Source organism: Argentina silus (assembly GCF_951799395.1).
Source record: "Argentina silus genome assembly, chromosome: 21".
NCBI classification, from domain to species: domain Eukaryota; kingdom Metazoa; phylum Chordata; class Actinopteri; order Argentiniformes; family Argentinidae; genus Argentina; species Argentina silus.
In genome coordinates this window covers 13,374,720-13,396,289 of record NC_139675.1, presented here as the reverse complement: position 1 = coordinate 13,396,289, position 21,570 = coordinate 13,374,720, and the positions used below count along the sequence as shown (strand labels likewise).

Genomic DNA, 21,570 nt, shown 5'->3' with positions numbered 1-21,570 from the left:
GAGTGTGTGTGTGTGTGTGTGTGTGTGTGTGTGTGTGTGTGTCTCTCTCACCGTGTGCTCTTGAGGTACTCCTCTTTGGTCTCCTTCTTGCCTCTCTGTCGTGGTTTGAGGTTCTGGAGGATCAGGGAGTGGGTCTGTGTGCACCACTGAGACAAGGTGCTCAGAAACTAACACAGAGAGAAAGACACAGATACACACACACACACACACACACAGACACACACACATTAAGATATGGACAGATGGAAACAATAGTTACATTGTGTGACATATAATATTCTATTTGTAGTGATTGCAGAGAGAGTGTGTGTGTGTGCGTATGTGCGTGTGGTGTGTGTGTACATGTGTGTGTGTGTGTTACCTTGGAGGAGATGCGAGCGTTCTCCAGCAGGACCCTGGTCCACACGGCCGGGTGGCGGGCGACGAACCTCCAGTCCCTGCACACCTCGGCCGTCCTCAGCAGAGTCTTGGTGTCCAGGTAGGTGAAGATGCAGAAGAGGGCCGCTCTCATCTTCAGGATCTCCGGGCTGATCACCTCGTTGGACCTGGACGGGCTTTTCTCGTGGCGACACGGCTTGTTGTAACCCCCCTCCGACCGGCCTAGAAGGGGGGGGGCAACAAGAGTTGAGTCAAAAAACGCCGGCGTTCGTGTCTTCGTCAAGGTGCGGTGTCTTCATCGAAAGACAGACAGAGTTGATTTAAACACCGTTTAGAGTGAAGACTTGGTTCGTGTGTCATGTTTTGAAATCGGTTTTGCTTGTACACCCTGAGTTCCCGAGGAGATCTTGAAAGCTTGTGTTTTGTAAGATGTGTCTTACTCTGTCTGGGTATATTGTAGAAATTCTGAAATATAGGACCATAAATAGTTTTGGGAGCAATATCTCACACCATCCCACTCACAAATATATTGGAATTAAATTCCACACATGTCCACATGGTGGCACCAACGATCAACCTGAGAGACAGCGATAAACCCAGGAGATTTAGAAAGCATGAGAATGATCTCCTATTTTAAACATCTCTACTGTATTGGCCGACATCACCGCGTGAAGACCAATCAAATTCCAGCACATTTCTCCCAGCAGGCATCGGTCCTTGATGAGTCATCGTTCTTGGCCTTGGGAGAAAGAAGGCTTTAGAAGCAACGCACACGCACACACGCACACACGCACACACACACACACACACACACACACACACACACACACACACACACACACACACGACCGGCAAATGCGCCAACAATCAAACTGTGATGGATGGAAAGCAGTGTGTGACAACATGTTGATATGTTCTCTTTCCCTGGCAGGCAAAAATGCTCTGAGAATCCAAGATGGCGAACAAACGTCATCGCGAATCGTGTCATTGACACGTTGATGCGTCTGGATGGATGACCTTATTTGGATCCTCGTGAGGGCCAATAAGAACTCGGGAAGTGGAAAGGGGCATTTTCTGCCCCGAGTTTGACGCTGCACCTGCTCTCTCTCTCCACCAACGCCGCGTGCCGGAGCGACTTGATGATGACACAATGCGAGGCGGCAGCCAGGGATTGTGGGAAGTTTGGCGAGGAGAGGTAATTAAGGGAAAGATGGATGCTAGCAGTGGGTTGCGTTGGAGCTGGAGCTGGAGAACAGAAGTGTGTTTACCAGCTGGCTATATCATATCGTAAAGGCTCACGAGGACACACACACACACACACACACACACACACACACACACACACACACACACACACACACACACAGTGCACTCTGGAGTACTGTACTAATGTGAGAATACACACACACACACACACGTGCACATATGCATGGACACGTGCACATATGCATGGACACGCGCACACGCACATACATACACACACACACACACACACACACACACACACACACACACACACACACACACACACACACACACACACACACACACACACAGTGCACTCTGGAGTACTGTACTAATGTGAGAATACACACACACACACACACGTGCACATATGCATGGACACGTGCACATATGCATGGACACGCGCACACGCACATACATACACACACACACACACACACACACACACACACACACACACACACACACACACACACACACAGTCTATTGGTTTAGGTTGTTCCCTAGTGTGTATTAGGTGTGTGTGTGTGTGTGTGTGTGTATGTGAGCAGGGCAGTCAGGTGTGATTCATCATCTCTCTGTGACAGTGCCCAGGGCTGATCCAGAGTCAGTGTCTAGGACAGTCTGGTCATTAGTCATCCGTGGGTGACACGGGCCTCTCACTGTTCTGTGGCCAGCCTCCTCGACAGCTGGGACTCACCCTGACCTAAATACCTTGTCCTTCTGTGACCTACTGGACTGTTAGCCAGGGATATACAGTAGGCACAATGTGTCTCTGTGTGTGTGTGTGTGTGTGTGTGTGTGTGCCTATGTGTGTTTGTGTGTGTGTCCGTCCTTCTATAAAGGTCAAAACACAGGTCAACGTGAGCTGCGTAGCCTCCTTACCTGTGCCCAGGCGGTACCCGGACCTGCCGCCTGGGGCTGCAGACTGCTGGACCTCGGCCGTGGCCCTCCTCTCCTGCTCCCACATCTCCGCCTCCGACTCGGTGGTTCGGGAGCCCACGTCCGACACGTCCCCCTCCTCCCCCTCCGTGCTGTTCCGGTACGGCCGCCGCTGCCAGTTCTGGATGGCCTGCTTCCGGAGCCCCCAGCTACGGGAACGCTCGTAGCAGCCCCCTCCCCCGCCGCAGCCCCCGCCTCCCCCCTCGCCCAGCCGACACTGGACGTGGTAGTACTGGCCCTCGGGACACTCCTCCATGGGGTGCATCTCCACGCTGTCACTGTCGTAGACCCCCGAGCCTTGGGACACCGACTTGACCCGGCCCGACGCGCTGGAGAGGGGAGAGGGAGGGAGGGAAATGGTGGAGCGTGAGGGTGAGGGTGAGGGTGAGGGTGAGGGGAGAGGAGAGGAGAGGAGAGGAGAGGAGAGGAGAAGGGGCAGAAGTCAGACTTAATACACCGACATCTACTGTAAATAGTCATTGGTAACCGTTATGCTGGAATCACAGTTTCCTGAGGGAATAGAGTGGGTACATAGGGTTCCATACATATTTCACACACTGAATAGTAAATATGTGGAAGAACACATTCCCAAAGGGAACTTGTAGTGAGCTGAAGAGTTGAGAGGATCATTTTAAATCCAGAAGTGACACTGATACCATAGCTGTACTTGATTCCCCATGCAGTACCGAGTTAGGGCAGGACAAGTGCCTGAGGAGTCCACTTAACCTAGTAATAATCTGCTGGATGAGAGTTGAGTGTGAATATTAACATCAATATGAATGAATACCCCTCAAAAATGGCCCCGCTGGCATAAAAGTAGCATTTGAGCATCTTTCTTGTCACGGTGCACAAGAAAAATGATCATTTCCTGTTTTTCAGGCTGCTTCTGAAGAACATCTTTGGCAGTAGAGTAATAACATCATTTCATGCGGAGGCATCGATGACAGAGATAAGTGATCAAACATCTCTCCGTATATCTAACGTCTCCAGGGACCGCTAGGACTCTGTGGAGTGTCGCCCCGGCCAGAGGGCCAAGACACAGGCGCGGCATCAGAGGGGTTTAGTCGTATCTCCACCGGGGAGTTCAGCTGGCCTCTTCTGTCACCGCACCGCCAGACACCGCTACTCAATAATGTCTCTGGAAACTTAAGAGAGAGACACACTTCAACAAAACCCTTTACGACTCAGGACAAGTGTTTTCACGTGTCTTAACGGTGCAGTTACTGCGGGTAAAACAAAAACAATCCCACGAAAAAACAATCCTTGTCGTCGGCAGGGTCGATTTCAAATGATTTTTTTCTTTGTGGAAGTTGTGAATCCGACAAGGGACTCTTTTGTCTCTCTCTTGGGGGGATGGAAATAGGCTGCGGAAACCATGGCAACCCAGTTTTTTGGCCGGCTGTAATCCTACGGTTTGAGAGAGTGTCGGCGGCGTGCGGTCTTCTGCCGCAACTGTTCAGCTCAGCCAAAGCACTGACCTTTGGTTCTCTCTCCCCCCTTGTTGAAGCAGCTCTGGGGGACTGCAGGGTATATAGGATGAGCTTGAGTAGGTAGGTGGAGAGGTGATCCTCTCCGTGGCTCAGTCGGTAGAGCATGGCGCTAACAACGCTTCGGACCACATGTACTGTAAAATGTATACACTCACCGCAATGTAAGTCCCTTTGGATAAAAGCTCCAACTCAACGTCATATATTATATTCGATTATTCTAACTGTTTTGTTATTTGTGGTTCTGTTCATTTCCGTCAAATGACACACATTAACGTTTGAGATTTAAATGCAGTGTGTTTACATCCATCGATCGATTCATCGAGAATATGATCAAATGATATGTGTACACGATGCGTTCATCTTCATGTCAATGTCAACGTACTGTAGGGTCGATTTCTCCTGATCTAAATAGTCTTTTTCCTCGCAATTTCAATAATTCATTCTGCTGCCCGTGATTTCAGTCATCAGAAAGAGACATACAGTGACCTCCATCTGTACTGCAAGTATTGGAGAGAGGAAGCATTTTGTCTTAATCAATGTTTTTTTTCTTTCAGATTGGTTTCGCCATTTAGAAAGAACAATATTAAAAAAAAACATACTCCCCCTATTTCAGCGCTCCAAAAGTATAAGACAAAAAGCATACTAAAGCATACTAATGTCCTAATAAAGCACTCATGTTTAATATTTGGTCGACAATCCTTTGCATGCAAAAACTACCTGAAGTCTGCGCCCCATTGACCCCATCAGACACTGGGTGTGTTCTCTGGTGATGCTCTGCCAGGCCTGTACTGCAGCCATCTTTGATATGTTTATGATAGTTTATTTCTGATTTCTCAGCCCAATAATGGCTTCCTTGACATGCAGTGACAACTCTTGGGTCTTCATGTTGACAGACACCAATAGCAGAAGGAAAACGTAAAGGCTAGAATCAAGACTAGACATTGACAGCTCTCTTATGCCTGCACAAATGATGTGACGGAACACACATAACTAAACCACAAACACCTGTCAAGCCAATTTTCCAACACTACTGGTTCCCTGAAATAGGGGGAGTATGTATAAGAAAGGTTGTAATTTCTAAATGGTGAAACCAATCTGAAAAAGGAAAACATTTAATTAAAAGGGTGAGAATAGTCATTATTTGATTTCAAATCCAAACTGTTGGGAGTAAAGAAAACAAAATGCTTCCTCTCCAATACTTATAGAGGGTCTTTTTTTTACTGTATTGTATTTATATTGGTCTTTTTTTAAATGTATCAAGTTCATCAAGCCTACTGTAGTAATGTTACACCAACTCTCTTTATATCTGGATCAGGTAGACTGGTGCTGACCACATGCTTTTGTTGACAGCAGTCCTGTCTGTGAGTGTGCTGGCTCACTGCTGAGTCTCCTCATGGACATCTTCATTCATACCAGGCCCCAGCAAACATCTGTCTTTCTAGCCTGAATTAGAACCTGTACATTTAAAAAAAAAAAAAGAATAATAATTGAGTCGTTTTATTGTACATATATTATACATATATTGTATAATATTGTACAAAAAATGGGAAGGTTATCTGCGACTTCAGTTAATGTAAAATAAAAGTCTTCAATATATCACTTGGTGATATATTCTGGTTTAACAGCCTTTGTTATTTTTTTTATTTTTTTATTTTTTATCTTAAGAGGTTTTTATTGTCCCTAATCGGAGAAAATCCACTTGAATGGACGGTAGTAAAAAACAGTAACAACCATTTTAAGTTTACGTGACAAGGTTAACAAAACATCAGTGGAAACTACTTGAGCGCAAAAAAGCCTGAGGGTCCTTTGATGTCAAATACGACATGAGCAAGTAAACCAGTGTGGGGGGGGGGGGGGCGCGCGCGGGGGGGGGGACGCTCCGAGGCAAAATGAACAACAGTCTGTCTTCGACCACAGGGGAAAGCAGTGTTTCTGAAGCAGCCCGTACAGAGACAGAACGATTAGCGAAGATGTAATATTGCTATCTTACCAGACTATTTTTCCTTGTCCTCCACTGAACAGACAGAATATAATGAGGAGCTTCAAAACCTCAGCCTCGGTAAAAAAGTAGGGCAACTTCTAACCTTCATCATTCATTTCCCTTCCTGTCTGAATGTCTCCTAATCTAAGCGGGAGACTGGCATCTTCTCCACAAACCACAGTAGACCAGTTTTAACAGAATATTAAACAGAAAAGAATATCACAGAAACATCTCTTCTACTGCGGGTAGACAGCACCGAAGGTTAGCAGGGATGGTCGTGGAGCATAATTACACTAGCACTGTACGTTGCAGCTAATGGCTTCTCATCACTTGAGTGCCCGCAGAGAAAATATGATTACAGAGTATCTTCATTAAGTATGCCCAGTAGATAAACTGCACATCAAAGAGTTGGGTTCAATTCAATTCATCAGTGGCTATTTCTTCAAGAACCCTTTAGGGTGAAATGATACCTTTGTTCTTCCATGAATCAATGTTTGAATGATTAGAGGGTCTTTCTGAGTGAGTCATGACTTGTTTGCAGTAAAAGATTTTGTTACACATGTTTTTTTTTTTGTTTTTTTTTAAATGTCAATGAAACACCACAGAGCAGTACTGGGACCTCCCGGAGCCTTCCGGCAGTGACGTGCAGACCTGCTACATGTCTTAGCGTCAAACGCAAGTGTCTCGCGGTGCAGCTCATTAGCGGTTGCAGCTACGTGGAAACGACTGGCGCATCCTGGGATCAGGGAGATGAGCGGAGAGGGAATGTGATTAAACAGCCTTGGGGAACGCTGCCTGTCCAGTCTACGGGGGCCCGCTGTGCTGTTATTCGAGATGGTTGTCTGGCTACTGAGGATTAGATGTAAATCTGGGAGGTAAACCCTGGAATGTATTCAGTATGGTGAAACACAGAACGTCGCAGATAGAAATGTAATGTATAGAGATGACATTACTCCCAATTTAACACACGAGATAATTCATATCTGTTCTATCTGAACGTTGGGGAACGCTCCACCCTTCTTGGTAGATCTATACAGAGAACAGTGACAGGAATGTCAAGCTACTGTAAATTAGCATATTATTATCGGGGGGTACAACAGGTGCCCTTAGGATCAGATCTGGGATCAGCGTACAGTGCCTCGCCCCATATCCTCACATGAACCATTCAGTGGAGAAAAGCGTCAAATCTGACTCAAGATCAGTGTCAAATGGGGTGACTTCATTCGACTGTCAATTGAGGGGTAATTAGTGTGGGCGCGCAAGGCATGCGTGAGACCTTTTCGCCGACCCCGATGACTGGGAGAGTGACATCGTCGAATCGATGCATGGGAGGTCGTTCGACAGATGAGCCATGCAGGAGAAATCAATATGGCAGGATCATTCAGAGGATCAATCAGAGGAGCCGGCTAATAGGGTGGAGATCATTACCGCAGTGTATAACATGGAAGAAGGCCAGTTTCCTGACTCGTAATGCAAAGTGGGGCAGAGGAGGAGAAACGGCGCCATTTTGGGGTAAAACCGAGCCAATTACAGATACAGTGCCAAACCGTGAATGTGAATACTTCCATTCAAAAGTCTCAGAAAAAAAAGACTTAGTCTCTCACTAAACAAGCATGTAAAAATAGAAAAGTCTTGTCGCAACTTTTGCCGCAAACAAATTAATATTCATATCTGAGAGACAGAAGGTCTCAAGGAACGTCGGAATCTCGGAACAGGAGTCGGCGGGTGTCTCTGTGACGATTTCAACCCGAGTGATTCACTGGGTTAAAATTGTCACTTTACCACGTAAGAGTGTATTTCACAGTTCACACAAACACTACTGACCACAGAGGCAGGTTTTTAACAGGACTTCTTGTCTATTTATTTGATGTGTCTGTGCCTGTCTGTCGTCTGAACACTGAAGTTATTCAATCTTATACCCACAATCCTCGGCATGTGTGTGAGCCTGAGTCTGTGCAGGGGTGGGGCGGTGTGTGTATGTGTTTGTTTGTGTGTGAAAGTGTGCTGGTGTGTGTGTGTGTGTGTGTCTGTGTGTCTGTATGTTTGTGTGCGAGTGCCAGCATGTCTGTGTGTGTGTGTGTGTGTGTGTGTGTGTGTGTGTGTGTGTGTGTGCGTGTGTGCGTGTGTGTTTGCGTGAGGGCTTCTGGGGTCAGACAACTCCTCTCCAGTTTCTGCATGGTTGACAGATTGTTCCTCAGTCCAGTGCTCAGCAGGACAACATGGTGGTGCGGGGGACGATGTGGTGGAGGCAGAGACTTACCCCGTGCTGGGGGATGAACGCCGGTCAGACACCTGGTACATCCCTCTGGACGTCCCTGAGATACTGGAGTTCCTCTGGATGGGAAGAGACGAGAGAGTGTCAATCACATGGACATTAAAAACCCAGGGAATTAAAAAAAAAACAAAAAAAAACAGGATGTATTGCACTCCACAGTTTGCGGACACTCTTCTTCTGTGTGTGTGTGTGTGTGCGTGTATGTGTGCGTGCGTGTGTGTGTGAGAGTGAAAGTGAGAGAGAGAGAGAGAGACAGAGACAGAGAGAGAGTGTTTGTGTGTGTGTGTGTGTGTGTGTGTGAGTGTGTATGTGTATGTATGTATGTATGTATGTATGTGTGTGTGTGTGTGTGTGTGTGTGTGTGTGTGTGTGTGTGTATGTGTGTGCGTGTGTATGTATGTATGTATGTGTGTGTGTGTGTGTGTGTGTGTATGTATGTATGTATGTATGTATGTATGTATGTATGTATGTATGTATGTGTGTGTGTGTGTGTGTGTGTGTGTGTGTGTGTGTATGTGTGTATGTGTGTATGTATGTATGTATGTGTGTGTGTGTGCGCGCGCGCACGTGCTGTGCGACTGCGTTCACAGAGTTAACAATCCCCCTCGAACTCCATATTCAGTTATTGTAGCCTTCCCTTCACTTTACTGCTCTGTCACGATCTGCCAAGGGTTTGCCAACGGTCAACAACACAGCCCACTGGCAGGGCTTGCATCCTACTCAATTATTTACCAAATAAATACATACTTCATCAATGCTCCCAGATTATAATACACATGTCACACTACAAACTGAAGCACATAAAACACAGTCCTCTGCCAAATGCTGGTATACAAATACTGTCATGCACTTGAGCGTCGCTGTCGAAATGTCAATGGCCAAAATAAGTAGGATAACCACTCCTGTTCAAATGAAGAGGTTTGAAACAGCCAGCGACTGCACGTGAATCAAACCGGGTTTGAGAATCAAGAGAATCAATCAGAAGTTGTTTCTCTGGACATACCACAAGCCCTGGCTGGCTGTGAGCTACCCAAGTTGATAAACCATGTTGTCTGAATAGAAAGGGCATACTAAATGAAGTCTGAAAGTGATAGCTCCCTCCAAAAACCCGTTTCCTAATGTGTTTCGATCTAAAACGTGGTCTAATATTAAGTCCAACTCGCTTTTATGAAAACATGTGTTATAATGTTATATGATAAAAGTACCGTAGTGGAAGTGGACAAGAGGGACCTCTACAGTATACGGATTAAATTGCTTTGAAAACCATGAATAAATGCTAATTTGAATGAAGCTCTTATAAATAAGTCACACACAACACATTCTGCTATTTTTAAACATGAAACGCACTGACAACATGAACAAAAAAAATAACTGACAAAATAACTTGAATCGCCAGAGTCCAGTTTAAAGCCTTGAGGTAAAAGACAGATTGAGAGTATTTGAGGAAACACAAAGCTACTGTGTCTGGGCACTGTCTGAGGCTGGAAAGATAATTAATTTTGATTGGACGAGACTCTGACAACATGCCAGTTAATTGGCCGGAGTTAAGGAAGTGTGTCTGAGCTGTCTGAGACACGGTGAGAAGGTGCGAGAGTTGGTAATCCTCCTATTTAACATAGGAAGGAATTCAGAGTGTGTGTGTGTGTCTATGTCTGTGTGTTGTATGCGAGTGCATGTGTGTGTGTATGCGTGTGTGAGCGTGTGTGTGAGAGTGTGTGTGTGTGTGTGTGTGTGTGTGTGTGTGTGTAGAGGGTTTTGGGCGTGGCCCTGACACATTTCCCTTTCTCTCTTGTTTTTCTGTCCATCTCTTCCCCTCCCTCTATGTACTATACGGTAACTCACTGCGTCTCCCCTCCCTTTGTACTGCCCCCCCTCCTCCTCTCCCTCCCTCCACCTGCCCCCCCCCCCCCCCCCCCCTCGTCTCTATCCCTCCCTCTGCTTTTCTCACTTTCCTACCCTCTTTCTGTCTGTCCCTACCCCAATCCATCTTTATCTACCACTCCCTTTCTCTCCCTGCCTTTCGGCTCTTCCTCCTTCTTTTCATCTCTCTCTCCAACCGTCTCTCCTCCCTCAAGGCCCTCCCTCCCTCCCCCTCTCTTTCTCTCTCTCTCTCTCTCACAGCCCTGGTAGTATCTTGCACATTGAGGTGTGCAGCGTTGTGTGTGTGTGTGCACGCCAGGTGGGGCTTAGTCAGGCAAACCTGTCCAATGCTGAGCTAGCACACACACACACACACACACACACACACACACACACACACACCTCTGACTGGGCCCGGCGCCAGTGGAAACAGACCAGGAAGGAACCAGGCCAGAACCATCCACCTCACTCACTTCCTCACTTCCGATCCACACAGAGCTATAGAACAGTAGAACCATAGAACAGTAGAACCATAGAAGAAGTAGAACCATAGAACAGTAGAACCATAGAACCAAAGAACAGTACAACCATAGAACAGTAGGACCATAGAACCATAGAACCAAAGAACAGTACAACCATAGAACAGTAGGACCATAGAACCATAGAACCAAAGAACAGTACAACCATAGAACAGTAGGACCGCAGAGTCAAATCGCCAGAAATGGACTGGAACGTGAACCGTATGTGTCTTCAATCTCAGACACAGGGGACAACCCTGTCAGTCTGGAGTTACACTGAAACACGACCAGAATTCTCTTTCTCTCTCCGTCTCTGTCTCTCTTTCTCTTCTATCCTCCTCTGCCCCCCATTGGTTTTATCTTGTAAATATTTGTATCGCATGTATCTGTGATAAAGTATTTCTGTATTGAATTCTCTCTCTCTCTCTCTTTCACACATTTATCTCTGTTTAACTGTCTCTCTCTCTTTGTGTCGTCGTGGAACAGGCCTGCTGCCCTCTTGAAAACCTTATTGTGTGTAAATAAGATGAACCTGGATAACTAAAAGAAGATATAAAAGAAGATATATGAATGTAAACAGTCATCCCAGCAGTCAATCAAATGGCAGTCCTATCATATCTCTATGGTGCTTTCTGTGATGGCTGTTTCCTACTGTACTTGTGCTAAAGTACAGTAAGGGGAGGGGGGGGGGCAGTGTGCCAAGATGCCAGCCTGTCTGTGACTGGACACAGGTTTGTTTGTGTGTGTGTGTGTGTGTGTGTGTGTGTGTGTGTGTGTGTGTGTGTGTGTGTGTGTGTGTGTGTGTGTCGTTTTGAGGTATGGCTCAGTGAGACTATTCTTGTGTTAATACCACACAAAATGGATCCCTTTGTTATCACAAAACTGTTCTCGTTATGAACAAGATAGTGAATCAATAGCTGTTTTCAAAGTCTTAAAAGACCCCCCCATAAAATCACATCCCAATAAAACCCACGTTGTAAAATCATCACAATTACAGCCCAGCACAACACTGTACTCACACAAACCTCCTATAACTAATTAACAGCGATGCTTGTAAAAAATGTTTGACTATTAAACCACTTGAAAGGAGACTAATTTCGGCGAGCTCGAGCAGGGTGGTGATTCACCCAGATTCCAGAAGTCACGGAGACAAGCTGGTCCGTCTCTCTGAGATATGAATCGGACCAGGGCCACTGCCGATGTCCTCTGCGCTCTGCGTGCTCGCTGTCATCTGGGCCACTGGGAGCTGAGCGCGGGCCGCCGGTTTCCATGGTAACGCAGAGGTCTGCGGTTCGAGCGCCGGCCGTCTTTCTCGGGGTCAGTCTACGACGCGCTAATAATAGGCTCTTTGTGAGTCTGAAAATGTGTCTTAGCCAGGGGCTTTATCAGTATTTAAAACATTACATACATACGTATATCATGCTGATGAACATGGACAGTAATACCGATATAGAACTCGGCTTGGTCGTTATGGCAGATGTGGATGTGTTCTCATCACCTATATGGACAAAACAAAGATTCCGCCGTAGATCTTCAGGCTACATCTTAACGGTCCCTCCTAAAGACCTCTTCACCCCCACTACCCCCCTTGTACAGGTTTCACTGCTGGGTTTTTCTTTTTTTAAATACGTTTTTAGGGCATTTCTGCTTTATTGGGATAGAGACAGTAGAGATTGACAGGAAGGAGGGAGAGAGAGGAGGGATGACATGCAAGATAGGTCGAGGGTCGGAATCAAACCAGGAACCTTGCGATTACGTGGTAAGTGCATTAGTGTGCTACGCCACTAAGCTCCCCAGGCTTCTCTCCTGTTAATAACAAAAATAAAATAAATACAAAAATCCTTCTTCTTCTGACTGCCAATGGCCCCTGGTGTGAGCATTGATTACTTTATCTTGATGATGACTGATGGATAGATGATTCACTTACTTCAACAAATGTATTTGTTGTAAGTCGCTTTGGATAAAGGCGTCTGCTAAATGCCATAAATGTAAAATGTAAAGATAATACTTATCATCATGTTGCCTAAATATGTCAAACTCTGTCTCAGACCCCTTGCTTGTTGAAATGACACACCCAAGCAGTGGCCTGAGGCTTACCAGAGGTCTTACTGACAGGATATGAGGTCATCGTACCTGTTTCTGCAAAATACTAAACAACTTCAAACGACCGTAGCATCTGTCAGTGACTGTAAAGCCTCTCTACAGGGTGTAATTGAAAGCTGAATTAATCCAGCTTCCAGCCCAATGACTGACGCATGGTTATGATGGGTGAACTAATCCTGGACATAGATTGGTAAAATGAGTAGAAATGGAGGGTGATATGAACAGAGGAGACACACACACACACACACAAGCATGCAGGCATGTGAATGCCCAAACACATATAACACACACATATAAACACACACATATAAACACACACATATAATACACACACACGTGCGAATGCCCAGACACACAAACACACACGTTTGAATGCCCCCCCCCCCCCACACACACACACGTGAATGCCCCCCACACACATGCACGCACGCACACACACACACACACACACACACACACACACACACACACACACACACACACACACACACACACACACACACACACACACACACACACACCCATCCTTCCTCATTTTCTAATTCCGATATAGTCACACTCCGGTGCTCGTTCCAATTCTGTTCGTTAAATATTTATACGCTCAGGAATATATTTTTAGGGACTCAAAATATAAATAGTATTTAGGTACTCTCAGGAAAGGCCTGTATTTATCAGCCAGGCTCAAATTTTTAATGCAAAATTGCAGTGAGATGACACGTTTCATTACACAGCCGCCGAACCCATTTCTAATCGCCACGATATATTGACGTTTAGCTTCACCTCGTAGGCAGGGTCACATTCCATGACCGTCAATGCAGAACCATTTAGCGATACTAACTTAAAAATGCTGTACTTAGTTAAAAACGGATTTGATCCCAATACCACCAAAAATGACGTCCATTGACGATAGTAACTGATATACAGTACCAGTCAAAAGTTTGGACACACCTTGCCAAGAGTGTGCAAAGCTGTCATCAAAGCAAAAGGTGGCTACTTTGAAGAATCTAAAATATAAACCATATTCTGGTTTGTTTAACACTTTTTTTGTTTACTACATAATTCCATATGTGTTCCTTCATAGTTTTGATGTCTTCAGTATTAATTTACAATGTAGAAAATAATAAAAAATAAAAATAAAACATTGAATGAGAAGGTGTGTCCAAACTTTTGACTGGTACTGTATATATATATATACATGTAATGGAATTCATTTATATGTTTATATGGAAGTATACATGTTCCATTACATGTATAGAAAAAAGACTATTCATCAGGTACTGCGGTACAGAAGTCTATCATGGTGTTACCCTGTGACATCACTACTGACACCCTGATCCATATAACCAATGGCCATAAATGATTCAAAACAGAAAAGGTGCCGACACAGCTGTCTCAGTGGCGATGACACCGTCCTCCCCGATCGGCTGTCCTGTCAGTCAACAGGAAGTTTCCCATCTGGATAGATCGGGATCGGAAATCTTTTCCGCCAGTCAATGTTTGTGATTCAGTGGTTAAACAACAAACAAACCATGTTTTATTTGCCAATCAATCATATTGATCACTCCACTGTTTGGAATGTGCTATCCCCCCCCCCCCTCCCCCCTCCCCCACCGGAGACAACACACAAGCACACCCCCAGGGAGAACAGAGCTCTGGGCACAGTGTCAGCCATCTTCGGCGCCCCCTGGAGCGGTTAGGGGGTTCAGTGCCTTGCTCAAGGGCACAACGGCAGTGGTAGGCACCTTAGATATGATGCCAGGAACCCTCCAGTCACCAGCTGACATACGGCTCCCGGCTCCTGGGGTGGGGATTGAACCAGCGACCTCCTAACCGGCCTCACTAACCTCCAGGCTACCTGCCGTCCCAACATGTCACGTCCCTGTGTCGCATGGTCAAATAGTCTACACCCTTTCGTTGTTTTGAAACTCTGCCCTCCTCAACTGACCACCCCCCCCCCCTCCTCAACTGACACCCCCCCCTCAACTGACCCCCCTCTGACCTCCTCAACTGCCCCCCCCCCCCCCCCCCCGACCCCCCCTGCCCTCCTCACCTGACGTCCGTTGCCCTTTGACTCCTGCAGGCTGCAGCGTCCCAGGCTCCCGTTGGGCGTGGTGCCGCAGCTGCTGATGATCTGCAGCTGCTTCTCGGCGCGGTCGGCGCGGTCCAGCAGCTCCTCGATGAACTGCTGCAGACGCACCTTAGCGTTGGCCTCCCGCGCCGCCGTCTCCTGGAGGAACTGGTCGATCTGAGACACCTCCCTGGGGAGACGGGGGGGGAGAGACAGGTGGTCATCGAATGCAGCTAGAGGCTAGGAGTTACGCCCTAAGCACACGCTACGACACACACAGATGGTCAGGGAACTAACAGTACATGCACAACTTAAACAAGAAGTTTAACCACACACACACACACACACACACACACACACGCACCACACACACACACATACACACATTCACTAAGTCTACAGCACAGTGCATGTGCGAGTGACCACTGTAGGGCGATCTGCATACACAATCAGTCCTCTCTACTGTACTACTATCTATCTCTGTCTCTCTCTCTCTCCCTGTTTCTCACACACAAAAAACGACGGATTTATAATTACCACACTCACTGTCCTTTTGTACACTTTAGACACACACACACACACACACTTGCACACATTCCCACACAAACAAAAGCTGACTGATTAATTCTACCAAACTCAATGTCCCAGTTTTACACATATATTTACATGCATTAAGTTGGCTTCCACCCACAAATCACAGCTAAATATCTTTTCATCTCCAGTTTCTTTCCCTCTCTCTCTCTCTCCCTCCCTCCCTCCCTCCCCCCTCTCTTTTCATGCTCGTTGAGGTGGACCTTCATTCTGTAATTCCCTGAAGGACACACAGACAACATACTTCAGTTGTTCTTCGGGCGAAGCGGACTTTTCCTTCCCTTATCTGTGTGTACGTGGCGTCTGCGTCCTTATAAACAGCAGCATCCGCTCCTGTCCGAATAATCTAGCTTCGCGTAGCTAAACAAGGCCTGCCCGCCGGCTGACAGTTTGACAGGGGACGAAACCCACGGATGACTGAAGGTCATCTTTTCACAGCTGAATGATGACTCTTTGTCCCAGACGATGACAGAGACAGAGGACCACAGACGCACACAGACACACACGGACACATACACGCGCACACACACGAGCGCGCACGCACACACACACACAACACTCTACTACAGGACAAATAAAAACACACATCACGCACGCAAATCACACACTCTACACTACACACTCTCATATAGGACAGATACACATCCATTCAATGACAGACATTCGTATGGAAAGGAGCTTCAAATTCGATTTCCCCCCAAAAATCAAAGACAAGTCAAGGCTACAGAATGTTTGGCGTCAAGCAAAATGAACGTCTCCTTGTTTCCATGGCAAAGACCACCCCGGGATGAGATACACTGACGAGAACTAGCGTTTGATTAAAGGGGAAAAATGAGAATAAATAAATCAGAAGAGAGATCAAACTCCATCAAACGAATGAGCTGAGAAGCAGCTGATGGTTTGGTGGTTACTGTACTTGTGACTGCAGTTTTGAGGCTTGAAATTCCATTATATTGCAATATCCAAATGTCACGATATTAATATATAAGCTTCTTCTTCTTCGAGAGAGAGGCTTCTCTCTGGGTAGTTTTAATCAACCTCTTCGCCGCAATGGAGGTTAAAGAGTGCCTGTCTACAGGCGATGCCTCCAAACCACCTCACTCATCAAGAAAGCTCTGAGCACAGAGAAACAAAGCAAATGAGTGCAGCCTGAGGTAGACCAGAGAGTCTTGCAGAACCTCCATTGCTAGAATCCTCCTCTCTCTCTCTCTCTCTCTCTCTCTCTCTCTCTCTCCAAGACCAGGGAAATTGTCCTGACATTTCCAACACCCGCTCAAGTGTATCCGTCACCTGCTATTTTGTATTTGTATGTTGTGTGTACTGTATCCACCCACAGCTCACAGATGAGAAATTCATGTTTGCTCTTGTTCCCAGGGGCCTCGGCCCATCTCCTTCCCACCGTGCCATAACTGCTCCTCAGCCACACACACACACCCACACACACACACACACACACACACACAGCGATGTGGTCCATAGGGACCTGGGGGGCACTCACGCTGTCTGCCTCTATTCTCACAGTTAAAGAGATCAGGAGTCAGGCTTCACAACCACCTCCAAACAGACCCTTACCTGCCTGCAGCGTCTCTCTCTCTCCCTCTCTCTCTCTAACTCCCTCTCTCTCTCTCTCTCTCTCTCTCTGCCTTTTTCGCCCCCTTTTTTTCTCTCCCTCTCTCTCTTCCCCCCCTTTCTCTCTCTACCTTCACTCTCTCTATCTCTGCTTCCCTCCCTCCCTCCCTCCCTCCCTCCCGGTCCAGCAGGAGGAAGTGTGAACGGCAGATGACCAATAGGATTTCAGCGATTCATTGATTCAGGTCGCCCCCCCCCCAACAACATCAATAAAAAAAGGTCCAATCAACACACAACAGCCTGAGAGATTGGGCGTGGCCGGATCTGATTTCCCGCTAAATGATGGGATGTCACCGGCATCGTCAAGAGAGAGAGAGAGAGAGAGAGAGACAGGCAGGGAGAGGGAGAACGGGAGGGATGACTGAGTCTCCTACCTTTCATGCCATATGAATACACGCTTACGGGCTTTTGTTTGTATAATCGGGTTGACTTCACCTTGGGAATTCAATCCCTTTTTTTAGAGTGGCTTTTCACAGTAGGATTCTCTCCTCCTCCTTCTCCTTCTTCTCCTCCTCCTTCTCCTCCTTCTCCTTCTCCTTCTCCTTCTCCTCACCTTGTGTGTCTCGTCAGACTTGAATTAAAGATGAGGTAACCGTTTGTGCAGTAGAATCACGGTTTGCTCAACACCGAATCCAATATGCGTTCTGGCGATGCGCTTGCAGTTGTGGTCAAAAACCGTGAACGGAGGAAAATACACTGAGGAAATGTTGTTTCTGTTTTGTTTTTTCTTCTCTTCTGCTGCTGTGTGTCTGCAGTTTTGAGGTTACTTATTTACTCATTTATTATTTACTGTATGTGTGTGTTAAAACATTTGGATGGTTTGAAAGGCTGAAGGTGCCGATTTTTCCGATTTTTCACCTCTGCAATGTAACGCGTTGATTCCATCATTTCCGCTGCTGTATACGTGCCGATGCTGACTGACGGGGCCTGGATGACAAGCCGTAAGATCCCTCCTCAGGAGAAAACAGGGATAAAGGCAACACTGCAAAGCTTCTGTCTGTCTGCCTGTCTCTCTCTCTCATCTCTCTCTCATCTCTCTCTCCTGCTCTCTCTCATCTCTCTCTCTCTCTCTCTCTCTCTCTCTGTCTCTCAAAAAACCCTGTTTTGTGTTGACGGGGAGGGGGTGGGGGGAGTGCTGCATTGTTTGTTTGTGATCGAGTCAAGTGATTGACTTGTTGGTTTTGTCTTGTGAATGTTTGTATAGCATGTCACTGTGACGACGCAGTTCTGTATTGACGCTGGTGTCAATAAAGGCTTTTGAGAATTTGAATTCTCTCTCTCTCTCTCTCTTTCTATCTCTCTCACTCTTTTCCTCCTTGTAGCTCTCCCCTGATGGAATTAATGCACCATGTTGACTGACTGACTGACTGACTGACTCATCACTGCAGATTAACCCAGAATGATGATCTGTTAGAGAGAGGGAGGAAGAGAGAGGAGGGGGAGAGAGAGAGAGAGAGAGAGAGAGAGATGGATAGAGGAAGGGAGTGAGGAGGGGAGATATGGAGGTAGAGGTGGAGAGAAAGGGCGGGGGGGGGAAAGGTGGAGAAGAGGGATGCCGACGAGGGAGAGATAGAGAGTCACAGAAATAGAGAGGGACACAAAGGAGGAGAGGGAGGGAGAGTGGAAGAGAGTGAGGCAGGGAGGGAGAGAAAGAGGGGGATGGAGGGAGTGAGAGAAGGTACAGTGAGGGTGGGAGGGAGACAGATGGGTGAAGAAAGGTGTAAAGGCAGAGATGGTAGAGAGAGAGAGAGAGAGAGAGAGACAGAAAGGCGACAGACGGTGAACAGCAGACTCCAACGCAGTCAGGTGAAAACAGAGGCGCAAGGAAATATGAATATATCAGGTGCTCTGCTTTCCTGTCGTCAATCTTAATTAAAACACACACCTCCGCCTTCAGACGTTACTCAATGTCTCTCTCCCCCCCCCCCCCCCCGGTCCCCCTCAAAAGTATCGCCTGCAGGAGGAGGGCAAGGCGAAAATGAGCACACACACACACACACACACACACACACACACAACCAGGTCTCTTACTTTCCTGGGAAATTCACACTGACGGTTAGACGTTTTTCGGAGTCGTATCGGATCAGCGCTGATTGAGACATGGCGCAGCAGGGGGAGTTCCGCGGCGTGGGTACAGGCATCGTCACGACGCCCTGGTCTCCTGTTTGACAGGTGGCAGGGCGTGGTGGCAGGGCGTGGTGGCAGGGGGAGGTGGCAGGGCGGGGTGTGGCGGGGAGTGGTGGCAGGGCAGGGTGGCAGGGCGGGGTGCAGGGCATGGTGGCAGGGCGGGGTGGCAGGGGGAGGTGGCAGGGCGTGGTGGCAGGGGGAGGTGGCAGGGCGGGGTTTCTCTCTCTCCCTCCCTCCCTCCCTCTTTCACAGAGAGAGAGAAACATACCTGCCCCACAATGGCATTCACAGGTGACTTGCTAACTGTCCCTTTCCCCCAGTGGCGTCTCTATGGCTCTCTCATCTGTACGACTGGACAGATAAAAATGAGCATCACACACACACACACACACACACACACACACACACACACACACACACACACACACACACTCCACACTCCACACTCCACAATAGGACTGATAAAAAGACATTCAATTCCAGACATTAGTATGGAGAGGAGCTGACAGCGCGTGTCAGTCTGTCTCTGCACGGTGACTCAATATGAATATCATCTGTTTCACCATGACGATGAAAGGGCACCATGACGATGAAAGAGCACCATGACGATGAAAGGGCATCGCCTAGACGTATCACCGTCAGACTCAGACTCATTTTCAGCTCTTTAATATGAACTGTAGAGACCGAGGTGAATATCTGGAGAAGTCAATTCACAGAGAACATCTGGAGAAGTCCATTCACGTCCGAAGGAAAGAATTACGACTGAAATGAGATGGGGAATAGTGTCATGTATCATGGTTTCCTGTCGTCTTCAGTACGTATAATACATACATAGATGATGAACACCTTGAAAGGCGTGATTAGGTAGTCCTTTGTAATGGAAATGAGGTAACAAGACTCCCATTCATACATGAACACAACAATGGATAATGACATACAGGACAGTGATAACCATTGAACTGCTATAGTACGTGTTAGGCATGAAAGGGAAACTGACCATGATGGACACAAAATGGCCGTTTCATGAGCCAGAATGCACATCACATCTGAGAAGAAAAAAAAAAGAAAAAAAAATTCATTAAGGTCAGATATCAACCGCCTAGCCACACCATTGAGACACCCCTCTGGTAGATTAGGTGCAGTTGGGATGTGAGTAAGCAATATGCTAACAACTCCATTTCGCCCTCTGGTAGATTAGGTGCAGTTGACACCCTATTGTATCATTAGTCACTGGAAAGAACAAAGGGGAACATATTAATGTTTGAATAATGAGGAAGTACAGGAGGAGAGGAAGACGGAAGAAGGGATAAAAACAGGATTTTCGACTGAAAGCTTCCCTCAGAAATCTTCCCTCAGAAATCCATTACTTCTAAGTCCACTGCTTAGTCCACTTTAGGCCAAGTCTGGCTCTCTTTAACCCCAACTGATGCAGGCTAGCTATCTAGAGCATGCTAAGCTAACAGGGGGTCCTTCTACCACTGTCACTGTTCTGTATATACAACAACGATGCTAACGCTAACATACAGCTAAGGAAACATGCTGAAATCTTCGCTGGTAGCCAATTCTGTGGGTATCGGCTATTTCCAAGGTATCCAACATAAGGTAAATTTGTAATTTGGTTGAACTCTCCTTTTAAATACACCACCACACCACTAATAGAATAGCTCATTACAATGGTGCCTTTGGAATGCTAATAAGTTCCCTCTAGTGCCCCTAGAACATGTCATTACACTAAACTGTAGAGTACACCAGGGTTGAAAGCTAACCACAGTGTTTCCTATGGGGAGATGCTAATGAACATGCAGACGGTGACGGAGTGGGAGGTGGGGGGGGGGGGGGGGAAACAGGAGACCCCAGAGTACACGCGTTCACACCGATCTCCGAGGCGGATCATGGCGACACGCAACCGTGGCGACACGAAACGAGCGTCGCGCAGAATAACGATGAGGACGAGGAGCCGAGAGGGACAAACAGAACAGAAGGAAAGTGCATAGGAACGTAGAAAGCTGGCAAAAACACAACTACGGTCTACGAAAACAACGACAGGAGAAACGCTTCACGAGCGGTCTAGCGTGGAGCATTGAGGACAGGAGTTTGGCGTCCCGACGGGCTTGACATCCACAACACACGATGAATAAGGCATGATCTAGTCCGTTTAAATGTTAGCGTCCTTTCAGACTTGTCATGATCGCATGTGTCATTAATTCAATATTATTCAGCATTTATATTCATTGGAGTGTAATAATTCATTGAAGAGAGAGAGAGAGAGAGAGAGAGAGAGAGAGAGAGAGAAAATCAGGTGTGTGTGTGTGTGCGCATGTATGTGTGTGTGTGTAGAACACAAAGCCATTGTATAAATAGTG

At 46.9% G+C, this 21,570-nt stretch overlaps 1 protein-coding gene across 1 annotated transcript in view; it reads right to left on the bottom strand.

Annotated features, from left to right (window-relative positions):
- fbxo41 (F-box protein 41) overlaps positions 1–21,570 on the bottom strand; it is a gene marked incomplete at its 5' end in the record, with an annotated part of 39,201 nt that overhangs the window by 6,194 nt on the left and 11,437 nt on the right. Inside the window, 5 exons of the mRNA XM_083692679.1 lie at positions 52–167; positions 362–600; positions 2,509–2,894; positions 8,297–8,370; positions 14,843–15,050. Of these exons, the coding sequence (XP_083548805.1) occupies positions 52–167; positions 362–600; positions 2,509–2,894; positions 8,297–8,370; positions 14,843–15,050 (1,023 nt within the window). The remainder of the gene's footprint in view (positions 1–51; positions 168–361; positions 601–2,508; positions 2,895–8,296; positions 8,371–14,842; positions 15,051–21,570) is intronic.